The sequence below is a fragment of the Aquarana catesbeiana genome, linkage group LG02 (genome assembly GCF_042186555.1).
Source record: "Aquarana catesbeiana isolate 2022-GZ linkage group LG02, ASM4218655v1, whole genome shotgun sequence".
Taxonomy (NCBI): domain Eukaryota; kingdom Metazoa; phylum Chordata; class Amphibia; order Anura; family Ranidae; genus Aquarana; species Aquarana catesbeiana.
The window spans coordinates 797,432,243-797,447,627 of NC_133325.1; the positions used below are offsets into that span (position 1 = coordinate 797,432,243).

Here is a 15,385-nt window from a genome sequence, read left to right on the forward strand (position 1 = left end):
CCAGGCTATGGACTTTCCTTAAAAGCCTGCACCTCTATCAGGAGTCATTCCTAACATCATTTTTATTTATTGACTCTCTGTTGCTCATTTGTCAGAACTTTGGACTATATGTTCAGGATCCTGACCTTTTAACCATTCCCTCACCACCCCTGATAACACAGCTTTGCCTGCTGGAAATACCTTAGAGCAACAATCATTGTGTGTTTTATTACGGTTAAATTTGCCTATCTTATTCCAATAGTTTTCAATGAAATAATGTTGCTGTCAGGGAAATAGCCATAGGACGGGCAATCCTGCCACTATCCGTCATGGTCGCGCCGGGCAAATCCCTGCGCGCAAGCGCACACAGGTGTGCGACGAGGGTTGCACGCAGGTTCATCCTGCTGTACCTCATCTCGGACTGATCCTGTTGTGTATGACCCCTGGCCTGGCTACTGACTTGCCCAATCATGCTTAACCAGCGCACCCCAGCTGCCCTCTGCTAACCAACTACCCAGCAGCAGCACTTGGGAATCCGTGCTCCTTTGGGCACCGTACTTCCTGCCTCACTCCCAGGGGTACGTTGCACTTAGCCGCAAGGGGCGCTCTCTCTCAGCAATCCGGCCTCGCACCCGGGACTTGACAGTTGCTGTAAACAACTCATGTTTTGTGCTGGATTGTTCCGTTTCTGTGAGCAGATATTATACAGTGGGGAAAAATAATTATTTGATCCCCAAGCAAAACATGACTTAGTACTCGGTGGAAAAACCCTTGTTGGAAAGCACAGAGGTCAGACGTTTCTTGTAGTTGGTGACCAGGTTTGCACACATCTCAGGAGGGATTTTGTCCCACTCCTCTTTGCAGATCCTCTCTAAATCCTTAAGAATTATTGGCTGTTGCTTGGCAACTCGAAGTTTCAGCTCCCTCCATAAATTTTCTATAGGATTAAAGTCTGGAGATTGGCTAGGCCACATGACCTTAATGTGCTTCTTCTTGAGCCACTCCTTTGTTGCCTTGGTGGTATGTTTTGGGTCATTGTCATGCTGGAAGACCCATCCACGACCCATCTTCAGTGTTTTGGCTGAGGGAAGAAGGTTCTCATCCAAGATTTTACAATACATGACCCCATCCATTGGCCCCTCACTGCGGCAAAGTCGAGATTGATTGTAGGGATGGTGTTCTTAGCGTCATAGTCAGCATCTTTCTTCCTCCAAACACGGTGAGATCCCCCGTCTCAAGGAACATGTACAGTCATGCCAATGAACATCTAAATGATTCAGAGAAGGGTTGGGAGAAAGTGCTGTGGTTAAATGAGACCAAAATTAATCTCTTTGGCATTAACTCGACTTGCCGTGTTTGAAGGAAGAAAAATGCTGATCAATGGACGGAGCCATGTAGATGGGTCATGGATGGGTCTTCCAGCATTATAATGACCCAAAACATACCGCCAAGGCAACAAAGGAGTGGCTCAAGAAGAAGCACATTAAAAAAGAAGTATGGCATTTTTTTTCCCTTTTATACTTACCTAGGTGGATGCAGCATTGGTCCGATGCTGCATCTGTCCCCCGGAACTTCTGCACTGAGAACTGACCGATCGAACATCGCAAATGGCTCAGTTTCTTCCCGAGCAGAGAGCTGCAGAGTGTCAATCAGCAGGTCTCCACTCTGCTCCTTCACACTCACTGGAGCACTGAGCTGTGGAGGGGCCGGTGCGGCCGTTTCAGGCTCTCAGCGGCTCGCTGAGAGGCTGAGACTGGCATTAGTCCGGCACCGGATCCAGACACAGGATCCCATTGTCGGGATGACTCGGTGCCCGGACTGATCTCAGTGATTGAGGTGATTGATGGACATTATGTTTCACCTCGCATTCGTTTCAGGGAACTAAGGTAAAATCCGGTCCAGGTTTTACCAGCCACCTTAGCAGGGTTGTTCCGGACCAGATTTTACGATCCACTTGTGTCCACCAGCAGGTGGTATAAATAAAGCCAAGATTGCTCTTGGCCTGGGACTCAGGAAGCCAAAACCTGAGGGAGCTACTGAAGTGAAGTTTGCTTTGTTAAGCCTCGTACACACGATCGGATTTTACGCAGACAAACCTCGGACTTTTGTCCGAAGGGCGTTGGCCAGGAACTTGTCTTGCATACAAACGGCAAGGAATCGTCGGCCAACAAACACGAACGTAGTGACGTACTATGTGGTTTTTCAGCTCTTTAGCGCCACCCTTTGTGCTCCTTCTGCTAACTTTGTGTTAGTAGAAGTTTGGTGAGTGTTGATTCGCGCTTTTCATTTCGTGCTTGTCAGTTAGTTTCTGAACGTTTCGTCAACGAGCCATGTTGCGGAATCGGAGGAGATAACGTGTTATTTATTATTGGCCTTGGAGTTATTGACCCAAGTCCAGTCCAGGAACAGGAGGAGGAGGTGTTCTTGGACCAAAAATTGGTTGCTTTATTAATCGTGACCAATTATGTCATATTAAAAGTAGGATAGTTGCGCGCTATTATGCAGAAAAGAGTTTTTTTGAGACCTGAAATTGCTGCTGCTGTCACTTATGTGCTCCCACAGAAAAACAGTAAATAAAATAAAATTGAGACAGTGCTGCATCAGTGAAAAACATAAAAATTATAGAAACAAAACAAAACTGATGTGCAATATAAGTGTTCAAAACAAAAGTCCAATGTTAAAGTGATGATTTCTTCCCCTGACGTGCAGAGAAATGTGAAGCGTTTCTTTACTTCAAACAGCCTCTATATGCATAGTGCTCCTGCCACCACATGCAATGCTCACTCACCTCCTTACAAGACCCTACTAGGGGGTCAAACACGCCTTGCACTCTGTGGAACTCTCCCTTCAGGAAATCCTCACTGATCCTTGGTAACCTCTATTGGACTCTCAGGACACAGGTAAATGATCTGTGTCTGATAAGGGTTCCTTCCACTGCGCTACTTCAGACTTGGATCCAGTATAATCCACATTTACTCCCAGTAGTTTCAACAATACATGGAAAAAAAACAGAACGTGCCTCCAATAGTGCAGTATCCGAGGGATTAAAAATGAACTTATCCACCCCAGCTAAACTCGCATTTTTTTAAAGCATTAAAAGCATTTGTAATACAATGACATACAATATAATGACATTCCTCCTGATGAAGCCACGTGTGAGGTGGTGAAACTAGAAGAGGTGGAGCCTGGTGGTGGAATCTTGTCACAACTGAGTGAGGCCTTTCTGATGTATTACCGATGCTTTTAATGCTTTAAATAAATGTGAGTTGTATACTAGCCGGGGTGGATAGGTTCATTTTTAATCCCTCGGATACTGCACTACTGGAGGCACGTTCTATTTTTTTCCACGTATTGTTGAAACTACCGGCAGTTAATGTGGATTATACTGGATCCAAGTCTGAAGAAGCGCAGTGGAAGGAACCCTTATCAGACACAGATCATTTACCTGTGTCCCGAGAGTCCAATAGACTCTATTTCTAGTTCCACTGTTCTAAGTTATCTCCATTTGTGGATAATGGCTCTCTCTCCGTGGGTCACTGGAGTTCCAAAGCCTTAGAACTGGCTTTGAAACCCTTCCTAGACCAATACATGTACATTAATTTGTTTCTAATCTGTTCTTGATTTTTTTTTAGATTGTGATGTGTGGATTTTTGTGATCTGTTAGCGCGCTTCATGTTGTCAGACAGCTTCAATTTATGTGATTTCTTGATTCAACAGGTCTGGCAGTACTCAGGCCTGGGTGTGGCAAGTGAAATTTAAGTCAGCTTTCCAAAAAATTGTGGTTAATCCCAGTTCATTCATGATTCAGCATGGGAGGGGGCAATTACTTTTTCACATAGGGCCAGGCAGGTTCGAATAGCATTTTTCCCTTAATAAATGAAATAATCATTTAAAAACTGCATCCTGGATTTACTCGGGTTATCGTTTGTGTAATATTAAAATTTGTTTGATGATCTGAATCATTTAAGTGTGATAAATATGCAAAAAAAAATAAAAAATCAGGAAGGGGCAAATACTTTTTCACACAACTGTATATGTAATATATAAATATATATATATATATATATATATATGCACATACACACACTATATTGTCAGAATTATTGGGACGCCTGCCTTTACACGCACATGACTTTTAATCGCATCCCAGTCTTAGTCCGTAGGGTTCAATATTGAGTTGGCCCACCCTTTGCAGATATAACAGCTTCAACTCTTCTGGGAAGGCTGTCCACAAGGTTTAGGAGTGTGTCTATGGGAATGTTTGATCATTCTTCCAGAAGAGCATTTGTGAGGTCAGGCACTGATGTTGGATGACAAGGCCTGGCTCACAGTCTCCGCTCTAATTCATCCCAAAGGTGTTCTATTGGGTTGAGGTCAGGACTCTGTGCAGGTCAGTCAAGTTCCTCCACCCCAAACTCGCTCATCCATATCTTTATGGACCTTGCTTTGTGCACTGGTGTGCAGTCATGTTGGAACAGGAAGGGGCCATCCCCAAACTGTTTATAAAAAATTGGGAGCATGAAATTGTCCAAAATGTCTTGGTATGCTGACGCCTTAAGAGTTCCCTTCACTGGAACTAAGGGGCCAAGCCCAACCCCTGAAAAACAAACCCCCACACCATAATCCCCCCTCCACCAAATGATTTGGGCCAGTGAACAAAGCAAGGTCCATAAAGATATGGATGAGTGAGTTTGGGGTGAAGGAACTTGACTGGCCTGCACAGAGTCCTGACCTCAACCTGATAGAACACCTTTGGGATGAATTATAGCGGAGACTGTGAGCCAGGCCTTCTCATCCAACATCAGTGCCTGACCTCACAAATGTGCTTCTGGAAGAATGGTCAAACATTCCCATAGACACCCTCCTAAACCTTGTGGACGGCCTTCCCAGAAGAGTTGAAGCTGTTGTAGCTGCAAAGGGTGGGCCAACTCAATATTGAACCCTACGGACTAAGACTGGGATGTGATTAACGTTTGTGTGTGTGTGTAAAGGCAGGCGTCCCAATACTTTTAGTAATACAGTGTGCGCGTGTGTGTGTGTATATATATATATAATTTACACACACACATATTCAGAAATGCTTTTTATTTGGAGTATTTGATCGAACATAATCAATAAATGTGGTACTGTTTTTTTAAGTGTTTGTATTGGTATACCCCTCTTCCTTTGTTCTATGTAACTTGGGATGATGGTGCAGACAAATTACTATCAATTCCCCATACAGGTGGTACTATTTTTAAATAAAGTTTGTAAGACTCACATTGACTTCCATTAATTTGTGGTCCCGTCACAGTTCTACAAGTCCCAGCAATCATATACTGAATACTATCATTACAGTTATTAACCCCTCATACAATTACTATGCAATAGTTTGCACTATAGTGTGCTTTACATTGCACCTAATCCTAGTTGTTAATAATATTATCATCATACCATTCTATAATGAATAAACATAATATTATCAAAGAAAAAAGAAACTCATTATCTTGGTTATCATATAGTCCATATTACACCAAAATGATCTCTATTGAAATTTGGTGTCAAAATGTTGGCGCCATATACCGTTGTTGTGAAAAGAAGTGCAGGAGGCTCTCAGAATTACACTAAGAATTGTTTATGAGGAAAAGGAAGCAAACCTTGAACCACACAGGTGTGAAAACTCAAACATCTGCCCAATGAGGAAAATCATTATGGCTCCCAGCACTGTGATCTCAGCCAGAAATTGCAGCCAACCGTGACACCAAAATCTGGTTTGCATGAAGAGTTTAGAGAAGTTGGCAAAGGAAGGTGGAGGGATTCATCATTTCAAATATATTAACAAGAATGGACATTACCATTCTGTGTCACTTTGGAGTAGATCCCTGTGACATATGATAGTGCAGACCCCCTCACATATCATAACAATCCTCTCCCCCCCCCCCCCCCCGAGACATGACAACACAGACCCCCCCATCAGATATGACAACACAATCCCCCCTCCTCAGATATGGCAACACAGACCCCCTCACATATCATAACAAAATCCGCCCCTGAGAAATGACAACACAGACCCCCCCATGAGATATGACAACACAGACCCCCATGAGATATGACAACACAGACCCCCCCATCAGATATGACAACACAGACCCCCCATGAGATATGACAACACAGACCCCCCCATCAGATATGACAACACAGACCCCCCCATCAGATATGACAACACAGACCCCCTCATCAGATATGACAACACAGACCCCCCTCCAGATATGACAACACAGATCCCCCATGAGATATAACAACACAGACCCCCCATGAGATATGACAACACAGACCTCCCCTCAGATATGACAACACAGACCCCCCATCAGATATAACAACACAGACACCCCATCAGATATGACAACACAGACCCCCATCCGATATAAGAACACAGACCCCATTTCAGATATGATAACACAGACCCCCCCTCAGATATGATAACACAGACCCCCCCAATCAGATATGACAACACAGACCCCCCTCAGATATGACAACACAGACCCCCCCCCCATATATGATAACACACCCCCCATCAGATATGACAACACAGACCCCCCCCCAGATATGACAACACAGACCCCCCAATGAGATATGACAACACAGACCCCCCCATCAGATATGACAACACAGCCCTCGATATGGCAACACAGACCCCCCCCAGATATGCCAACACATACCCCCCATCAGATATGACAACACAGACCCCCATCAGATATAACAACACAGACCCCCCTCAGATATGACAACACAGACCCCCCCTCGGATATGACAACACAGACCCCCCCTCGGATATGACAACACAGACCTCCATCAGATATAACAACACAGACCCCCCTCAGATATGACAACACAGACCCCCCCTCGGATATGACAACACAGACCCCCATCAGATATAACAACACAGACCCCCCCTCAGATATAACAACACAGACCCCCTCTCAGATATTACAACACAGACCTCCCCCTCAGATATGACAACACAGACCCCCCCATCAGATATGACAACACAGACCCCCCCTCAGATATGACAACACAGACCCCCCATCAGATATGACAATGCAGACCCCCCCTCAGATATGACGACACAGACCCCCCCCTCAGATATGACAACACAGACCCCCCCTCAGATATGATAACACAGACCCCCCCTCAGATATGACAACACATATCTCCCCTCATATATGATAACACAGACCCCCCCCCCCAGATATGACAACACAGACCCCCTCTCAGATATGACAACACATACCCCCCCCTCAGATATAACACAGAGCCCCCTCAGATATGACAACACATATCCCCCCTCAGATATGACAACACATATCCCCCCTCAGATATGAGACCATCTGCGGCTGTAAAAGTCAATGAGACTAGGTCTGACTTTTTTGACATATCGAACAGGGCAAGACAGGGCTGCCCCCTCTCCCCCCTTATATTTATTTTGACATTGTAGCCCTTCCTCTGCAAGGTCAGAGATGATCCTAACATCACCGGTTATTGTAAATCCTCGGGGGACCATAAGGTGGCAGCATTTGTCGACGACCTGATCTTTTTCCTTAGAGACCCACTTACCTCTCTTCCAAACCTCCTAAAGGCTCTGCAAGCGTATGGGACTTTGTCCCATTTCAAAATAAACTTTGGGAAATCCTCTGCCCTTAACATCTCTGTGGACCTGGACGTGATCCAGAGTCTGGGGCCTTCTTTTCCTTTCCAGTTGGCAGCTACGGCGATTAAATACTTGGGCACCAACATCACTTTTGACCTGTCCAAACTGTGACACCAATTTTGAGCCACTCCTTATCAAACTGAAGGAGGACCTGCTGCACTAGCATTCCTTAACTGTGGCATGGTTTGGCCGTTGCAATGCCCTCAAAATGACAGTGCTCCCTAGGATCCTCTTCCTACTGCAAGCCCTTCCCATACGACTCCCGCCTCTCTTCTTTCGCACTATTGACTCGCAGTTCCGGAAATTTGTCTGGTCGCACCGGAAACCACGTCAAACACTGCAGAGACTATCGCTACCGAAGGTCGCTGGGGGCCTTGCTCTTCCAGATATTCGGGCATACTACAGGGCCGCACATCTCAACAGGATTGTTGATTGGCACTGCCATGGGGAGGTCAAGCTCTGGGTCTCCATGGAATTGGAAGATTCTCGGGGCACGGCTTTGAGTTGGCCGTGGATATCTTCCCCCATACCTAGACAATTGTCTGTGCATCCTACCTTAGGCAGTACTTTACAGGTCACAAGGGAAACGTTTCGAACCTCTTCCATTTCCCCAATTCCCTCGCCTATGATTCCCATCTCAGGTAATCCTGAATTTGTTCCCGATCTTCAAGGTGGGCAGTTTAGTCGTCTTAAAGCTCAGGGCTATACTCACGTGATAGACTTCCTTGTGTCAACAGGGGCCCTAACTTCTTCCGACTTAGCCCATCTTACTGACCCTCCTCTGGACTTTTGGAGCAGCTTCCAACTGCCCTTTTTGTCCTCCGACGTTGTTTCCGTACCCCAGGCATCTCTCACCCGCTCACTTGTTTTGAATCACTATGTCACAGAGGGGAATCGATACGTCATTTCCTCTCCTTGCTATATTCCTCCTTAATTCATCCTGGAGAAGAACATGTCCCTCCATTTCTCACTAAATGGGAAACAGATCTGTCTCTGAGCCTTACTCCTGTCCAAAGACTAAAGGTCCTCCATTTTTCTCAAAAGTCGTCCATTGCCACGCGGGTACAAGAGACTAGTTATAAGATCCTTACTCAATGGTTCAGGGTCCCCTCCCAGCTTCACCGTATGTTCCCCCAGGTCCCGGATTCCTGTTAGCGTTGTGGCGCGGTGGGTGGGACTATGGTCCACATTTTCTGGGAATGTCCTAAAATTCGACAGTTTTGGCAAGATGTAGCCTCTGTCATTAAACAACTTACAGCTGTCTCTCTGCATGCTAACCCTGCAGCCTGTTTATTGCACTTCGGATCCACCTGTTAAAAAATACAAATCTCCTCTCACAATGCAACTCCTAAATGCCGCGAAGGCCTGCATCCCACTTCGCTGGAGAGATACTGACCCCCCCCCACGAAGGCTCTGTGGTTCGCTAAAGTCAACAACTTACGTGACTCACAGCCACACTGCGTAACACGGAAGAAACGTGTACGGAAATTTGGAGGCCATGGAATTATTTTGTATATACTGACGCCTACCTTGATGAGCTCTCCATTCATCTCCTTCCCGCTCTTTCTAATTTCTGATTGATAGATCAGTGGAACCCCTTTGATCGTTCAAGGTCTTCCACCTGTCGGCACGCATGACCTTACCATGTGTGCCTTCTACTGTTTCATAGCTAATATTATGATGTTTGCTCCCCTGACATTGGGGGGGCAGTTCTATGTATGCTACAGTCATGTTTTTGGATTGTTCTATTGAATACTTCCTCTGAGATCGCTGTCTTAGTGCTCTTGATTAGCCGTTCATATGTTGGAGTTTCTGTTGATGACATACTCAGATGCATACCTCTAATATATGTGTTTCCCATGACTATTTTACACTAATAAAGGAATTACAAAAAAAAGATATGATAACACGGCCCCCCCCTCAGATATGATAACACAGCCCCCCCCCCCGATATGACAACACAGACCCCCCCATCAGATATGACAACACAGACCCCCCCACCCCCAAAATGACAACACAGACCCCCCATCAGATATGACAACAAAGACCCCCCCTTGGATATGACAACACAGACCCCCCCTCAGATATGACAACACAGACCCCCCAGATTTGATAACACAGAGGCCCACTCACAGATGACAACACAGACCCCCTACCCCCTCAGATATGCCAACACAGACCCCTTTCACATATGACAGTGCAGTTACCCTGAGATATGATGCTTCTCCCAGTATAGACCTCCCCCTCAGATAAGGCATTGCAGACTTTCCCCCACTAACATATGACAGTTTAGATTCCTTGAGATTACGATGCTTGCCAGTGTAGACCACCCCTCAGATATGATGGAGGGCCCCCACCCTCCCAGATCTGACTGTGTGGACCCCCCATTCCATTTGGCAGCACAGAACCCTTTACATATGGCAGTGTAGATCCCCTGAGATATGATCCCCCCCCCCCCCCCCGGCGTAGACCAACCCCCTCAGATATGGTGGCAAAAACTATACCCTCCCCCACATATGACTTTGCAGATACCCTGAAATGATGCTCCCCCAGCACAGATTGACCCCCTTTAGATATGACAGCATGGATCTTCCTCAATATGGTGGCAGTGTGCACTATGTGACCCTCCCCTCTCTGAGATTTGGCAGCACAGGACCCCTCACATATGACAGATCCCCTGGGATCAGATGCACCCCAAGTGCAGCCCCCCTTCCCTGTTCCCAGATATGGCAGCACAAGCCTCCTCCTAATATATAACAGTGTAGATCCCCTGAGATGCCCCCCAGCGTAGACCCCCCCCCCCTGATTTGGCGGCACAGATGCTCACATTTCATCACACGTACCTGAAGTTGGGGACTTGCAGCGATCCAGGTCCAGGGACACGGGGCTGTCTGTGAGTTCTTGTAGACCTGAAAGTAAAACATTCCCATTAGAATAATAAGGATGTGAGCCGCAGCACTTTGAAGTGCCCCCCAGAGAACTCTTCTGCTCTGAGTACTTTCATCACATAGTCCCCACCGCACTGCCTCCCCTGTACACAAGAAATCACTCTTTTCTTTTCAAACGATTGCAGAAAATTACATAATCTACAGCTAAGCGCAATTATTTAGGTCTTGTCTCGGGGAGCAGGTCCTCTTCCAGTGCTGGCAGATGAAAGCAAGCTGCAATAGATTTTAAAGGTGACATCAATTGGAGCTGAAAGCAGTAAACATTTATGACTCGTGGAAGATTAAACCTATTTGTTAGACATTGCAACTTGTGTTATTCAGGTGATAAAAACAATGGCGAGCTCCCAGAAAACCTGCCTGCAGTGTAAGTGGATGACTATTATCTGTGCTTTGTTCTGATACACTTCTTGTACAGACCTAGAGGATTGCAAGTAGTATGCTTAACTGTAACCAATATTGTTGCAGCATGCCATTCTGCTTTGGCTCTCCCTGGGTCCTCGTGTGCACTCTGTTCCTGCCGTGGCCACCTAAGACACCCTCTGGATTTTATGACTGGGACTGTTTTTAATTTGGCTGCTAAGTAATTGGTTCAGCATTTATTTGTAAGTGCTGGGCTTATCTTCAGATTTGGAAATCAGAATTACTATTTAATTGATAATTTTCATTTTTTATATATATATATATATATATATATATATATATATATATACACACACATACACACTATATTGTCAAAGGTATTAGGACGCCTGCCTTTACACGGACATAAACAGCTATAACAGCTTCAACTCTTATGGGAAGGCCGTCCACAAGGTTTAGGAGTGTGTCTATGGGTATATTTGACCACAGAGTCCTGGTCTCAACCCGATAGAACACCTTTGGGATGAATTAGAGCGGAGGCTGCGAGCCAGGCCTTCTCGTCCAACAACGGTGTCTGACCTCACAAATGCGCTTCTGGAAGAATGGTGAAACATTCCCATAGACACACTCCTAAACCTTGTGGACGGCCTTCCCAGAAGAGTTGAAGCTGTTATATCTGCAAAGGGTGGGCAACTCGATATTGAACCCTACGGACTAAGACGTCATTAAAGTTCATGTGTGTGTAAAGGCAGGCGTCCCAATACAGTGTATATATGTGTGTGTGTGTGTGTATATATATATATATATATATATATATATATATATATCTCACAAAAGTGAGTACACCCCTCACATTTTTGTAAATATTTTATTCTATCTTTTCATGTGACAACACTGAAGAAATGACACTTTGCTACAATGTAAAGTAGTGAGTGTACAGCTTGTATAACATTGTAAATTTGCTGTCCCCTCAAAATAACTCAACACACAGCCATTAATGTCTAAACTGCTGGCAACAAAAGTGAGTACACCGATAAGTGAAAATGTCCAAATTGGGCCCAAAGTGTCAATATTTTGTGTGGTCATCATTATTTTCCAGCACTGCCTTAACCCTCTTGGGCATGGAGTTCACCAGAGCTTCATAGGTTGCCACTGGAGTGAGTCCTCTTCCACTCCTCCATGAAGACATCACGGAGCTGCTATTCTAGGGTAGCCCCAGGCTCTCTCTTTCTATACAATATGGATGATGGTTAGAGACCTTGCGCTCTTCCACCTTCCGTTTGAGGATGCCCCACAGATGCTTAATAGGGTTTAGGTCTGCAGACATGCTTGGCCAGTCCATCACCTTTACCCTCAGCTTCTTTAGCAAGGCAGTGGTTGTCTTGGAGGTGTGTTTAGGGTCGTTATCATGTTGGAATACTGCCCTGCGGTCCAGTCTCCGAAGGGAGGGTATCATGCTCTGCTTCAGTATGTCACAGTACATGTGGGCATTCATGGTTCTCTCAATGATCTGTAGCTCCCCAGTGCCGGCAGCACTCACGCAGCCCAAGACCATGACACTCCCACCACCATGCTTGACTGTAGGCAAGAGACACTTGTCTCTGTACTCCTCACCTGGTTGCCGCCACACATGCTTGACACCATCGAACCAATTTAGTTTATCTTGGTTTTATCAGACCACAGGACATGGTTCAAGAAATCCATGTCCTAAGTCTGCTTGTCTTCAGCAAACTGTTTGCATGCTTTCTTGTGCATCATCTTTAGAAGAGGCTTCCCCTCTGGGACGATAGCCATGCAGACCAATTTGATGCAGTGTGTGGCGTATGGTCTGAGCACTGACAAGCTGACCCCCCACCCCTTCAACCTCTGCAGCAATGCTGGCAGCACTCATACGTCTATTTCCCAAAGACAACTTCTGGATATGACGCTGAGCACGTGACCTCAACTTCTTTGGTGGACCATGGTGAGGCCTGTTCTGAGTGGAACCTGTCCTGTTAAACTGCTGTATAGTCTAGGCCACCGTGCTGAAGCTCAGTTTCAGGGTCTTGGCAATCTTTTTATAGCCTAGGCCATCTTGATGTAGAGCAACAATTCTTTTTTTCAGATCCTCAGAGAGTTCTTTGCCATGAGGTGCCATGTTGAACTTCCAGTGACCAGTATGATAGAGTGTGAGCAATGACACCAAATTTAACACACCTGCTCCCCATTCTCACTTGAGACCTTGTAACATTAACGAGTCACATGACACCAGGGAGGGAAAAGGGCTAATTGGGCCCAATTTGGACATTTTCACTTAGGGGTGTACTGACTTTTGTTGCCAGCGGTTTAGACATTAATGGCTGTGTGTTGAGTTATTTTGAGGGGGCAGCAAATTTACACTGTTATACAAGCTGTACACTCACTACTTTACATTGTAGCAAAGTGTCATTTCTTCAGTGTTGTCACATGCAAAGATATAATAAAACATGTAGGGGGTGTACTCACTTTTGTGAGATACTGTATATATCTATCTCTCTCTCTCTCTCTCTCAGAGAGAGAGAGAGAGAGAGAGAGAGAGAGAGAGAGAGAGAGAGAGATTATTTATTTATTTATTATAGCTAGATCTTGATTGCAGACCCTGATGAGGATTCTTTGAAACGCGTTGAGCTCTTCTCACACGACCAACTATTATATTGGAATCTGGGTATATTGACATTGATGTGGGAACATGGAGAATGTATAAAGATTTGGTGATCAAATGTAACAATGTGTCTGCCATGAAAAGTCCCATATTTTCCAAGATGTTGTATTGTGGATAGTCCAAGGGATGTTGGCACCATTGTAAATATACCCATTACTTCTTATAAAAATAAGGTTTTCCATTCCTAAAACAGGAATGTTTTCTATGTGGACTGGACAATGGGCAGTTGAGAACCCGTTGTATCATGACAACATTGGACAGTTAGAACAGGATCTCCTCCCGAGCTTGCCTCCTGCCCACTGGGTTGAACCAAAAAAATCTGTTAGTGTGTACTAGGCTTTAAGCATCCCTTACTGTATCCAAAATAAATATACTTTAAAACATTTGACAGGAGACCATCTTGCAGGAAGAGAAGGGGTGGGACAATATAGGTCAGAAGGTCAGATCACAAAAGGACAATACGAGACTGTATACAAAGTACAACGTTTATATCAGCACAGACATCACCCATAAAAACAAGTCACAAACAGGTCACAGTGTATACACATAATTATCCTGCTAAATCCGGCAGACACATTTCTGTCGTGGCATCACTGTGCAGTCTAGTACAACGTTCACAAAATAACAACAAGCCAGCAGACTGCCAGCTGAGCTCCATACGTTCCATAAGCCGACAACAGAAGAACCCATGCAGGAGAAATGTGTTTGAGAGAAAAAAAAACACATTTCATAAGATATAAGGCAAACACAAGCACCAAGCTCTGCCGTCTGAGAACTTACTCTGATAGGAAGTTCGGATCCGTTTCGTTAAATCTGGGTAAAAATTAGACAGGCCACGCATGCAAAAGTTGTCTGTGGAGCATGCCAGAACATCAGCAGATCAGCAGCAGCAGCAGGCAGAGGGAAGAAAGAAAAACAAAGGTCTACGGTGAAAGAACGTGACGTTCATAGCGGCTGAGGTGACCACCCACCACCAGCGTGACAACCATCAGGTAACAGATCTTTGGGAACAACAGTGTGGATGTCAACAGTCGGACAGTTGAAGGTACAAGTGAATTATCATGCATCAATGACAAACAACTCCATGAAAGGGTCACTCTGGCCAAACATTTATTCCAATTCTTGGTAGATGCCAAAGAGTTACTGTAAATAACCTTATGTTTCTAGTGGTCTCCAGTGGTGAGGTGTTTGTGCTTGGGTTTCAGGGTCAGCTCACCTGCTGTGGCCATTATTAGGACGTCACACTCTTCCTATTGGATGTATAATTTGTCTTACATTAGGGGCCTGCAACAGAAGAAGTAGTGGGAACACCTAAAGGTGGATGCAAGTACATGAGAAAAAAAACAGGAAGGAGGACAGGGAGATCTCTCCAGTGAAGTCCCCAAAACTAAGAAGAGTCCTCCAGTCTGAATTTCCAGCTTTAAGTGGAATGGCCTGTTTAAAGTTAGTATTTGGCCAAGCGGTGGCAATTAAAGTATTTTCATATGCTTAATGAACAATAAATAAACTCTACAACAGTTATGGAGAATTTTGGCACCCCAGATGTTTTGGAACTACATTTCCCGCAATGCTCATGCACTCTGCAGTGTAGGTGAGCATTATGGGAAATGTAGTTCCAAAACATCTGGGGTGCCAAGGTTCTCCATCACTGCTCTACAATAAGCCTTTACTGAACTCTGCAGCTGCAGGCACTGTGGATCGATTAATCCTCAAAATCCACAGCTGAAGCAC

General features: G+C 45.2%; 1 protein-coding gene across 9 annotated transcripts in view; it reads right to left on the reverse strand.

Annotated features, from left to right (window-relative positions):
• The window catches only part of STXBP5L (syntaxin binding protein 5L), a 391,287-nt gene that overhangs the window by 77,119 nt on the left and 298,783 nt on the right, over positions 1-15,385 (reverse strand). For 5 of the 9 annotated variants that reach the window (XM_073617498.1, XM_073617499.1, XM_073617501.1 and 2 more), the window contains exons 19-20: positions 14,435-14,506; positions 10,510-10,575 (exon numbers count right to left, since the gene is read on the reverse strand). In XM_073617498.1, coding sequence (XP_073473599.1) covers positions 10,510-10,575; positions 14,435-14,506 — 138 coding nt within the window. The remainder of the gene's footprint in view (positions 1-10,509; positions 10,576-14,434; positions 14,507-15,385) is intronic. The other 4 variants (XM_073617500.1, XM_073617506.1, XM_073617503.1 and 1 more) reach the window with 1 other exon arrangement.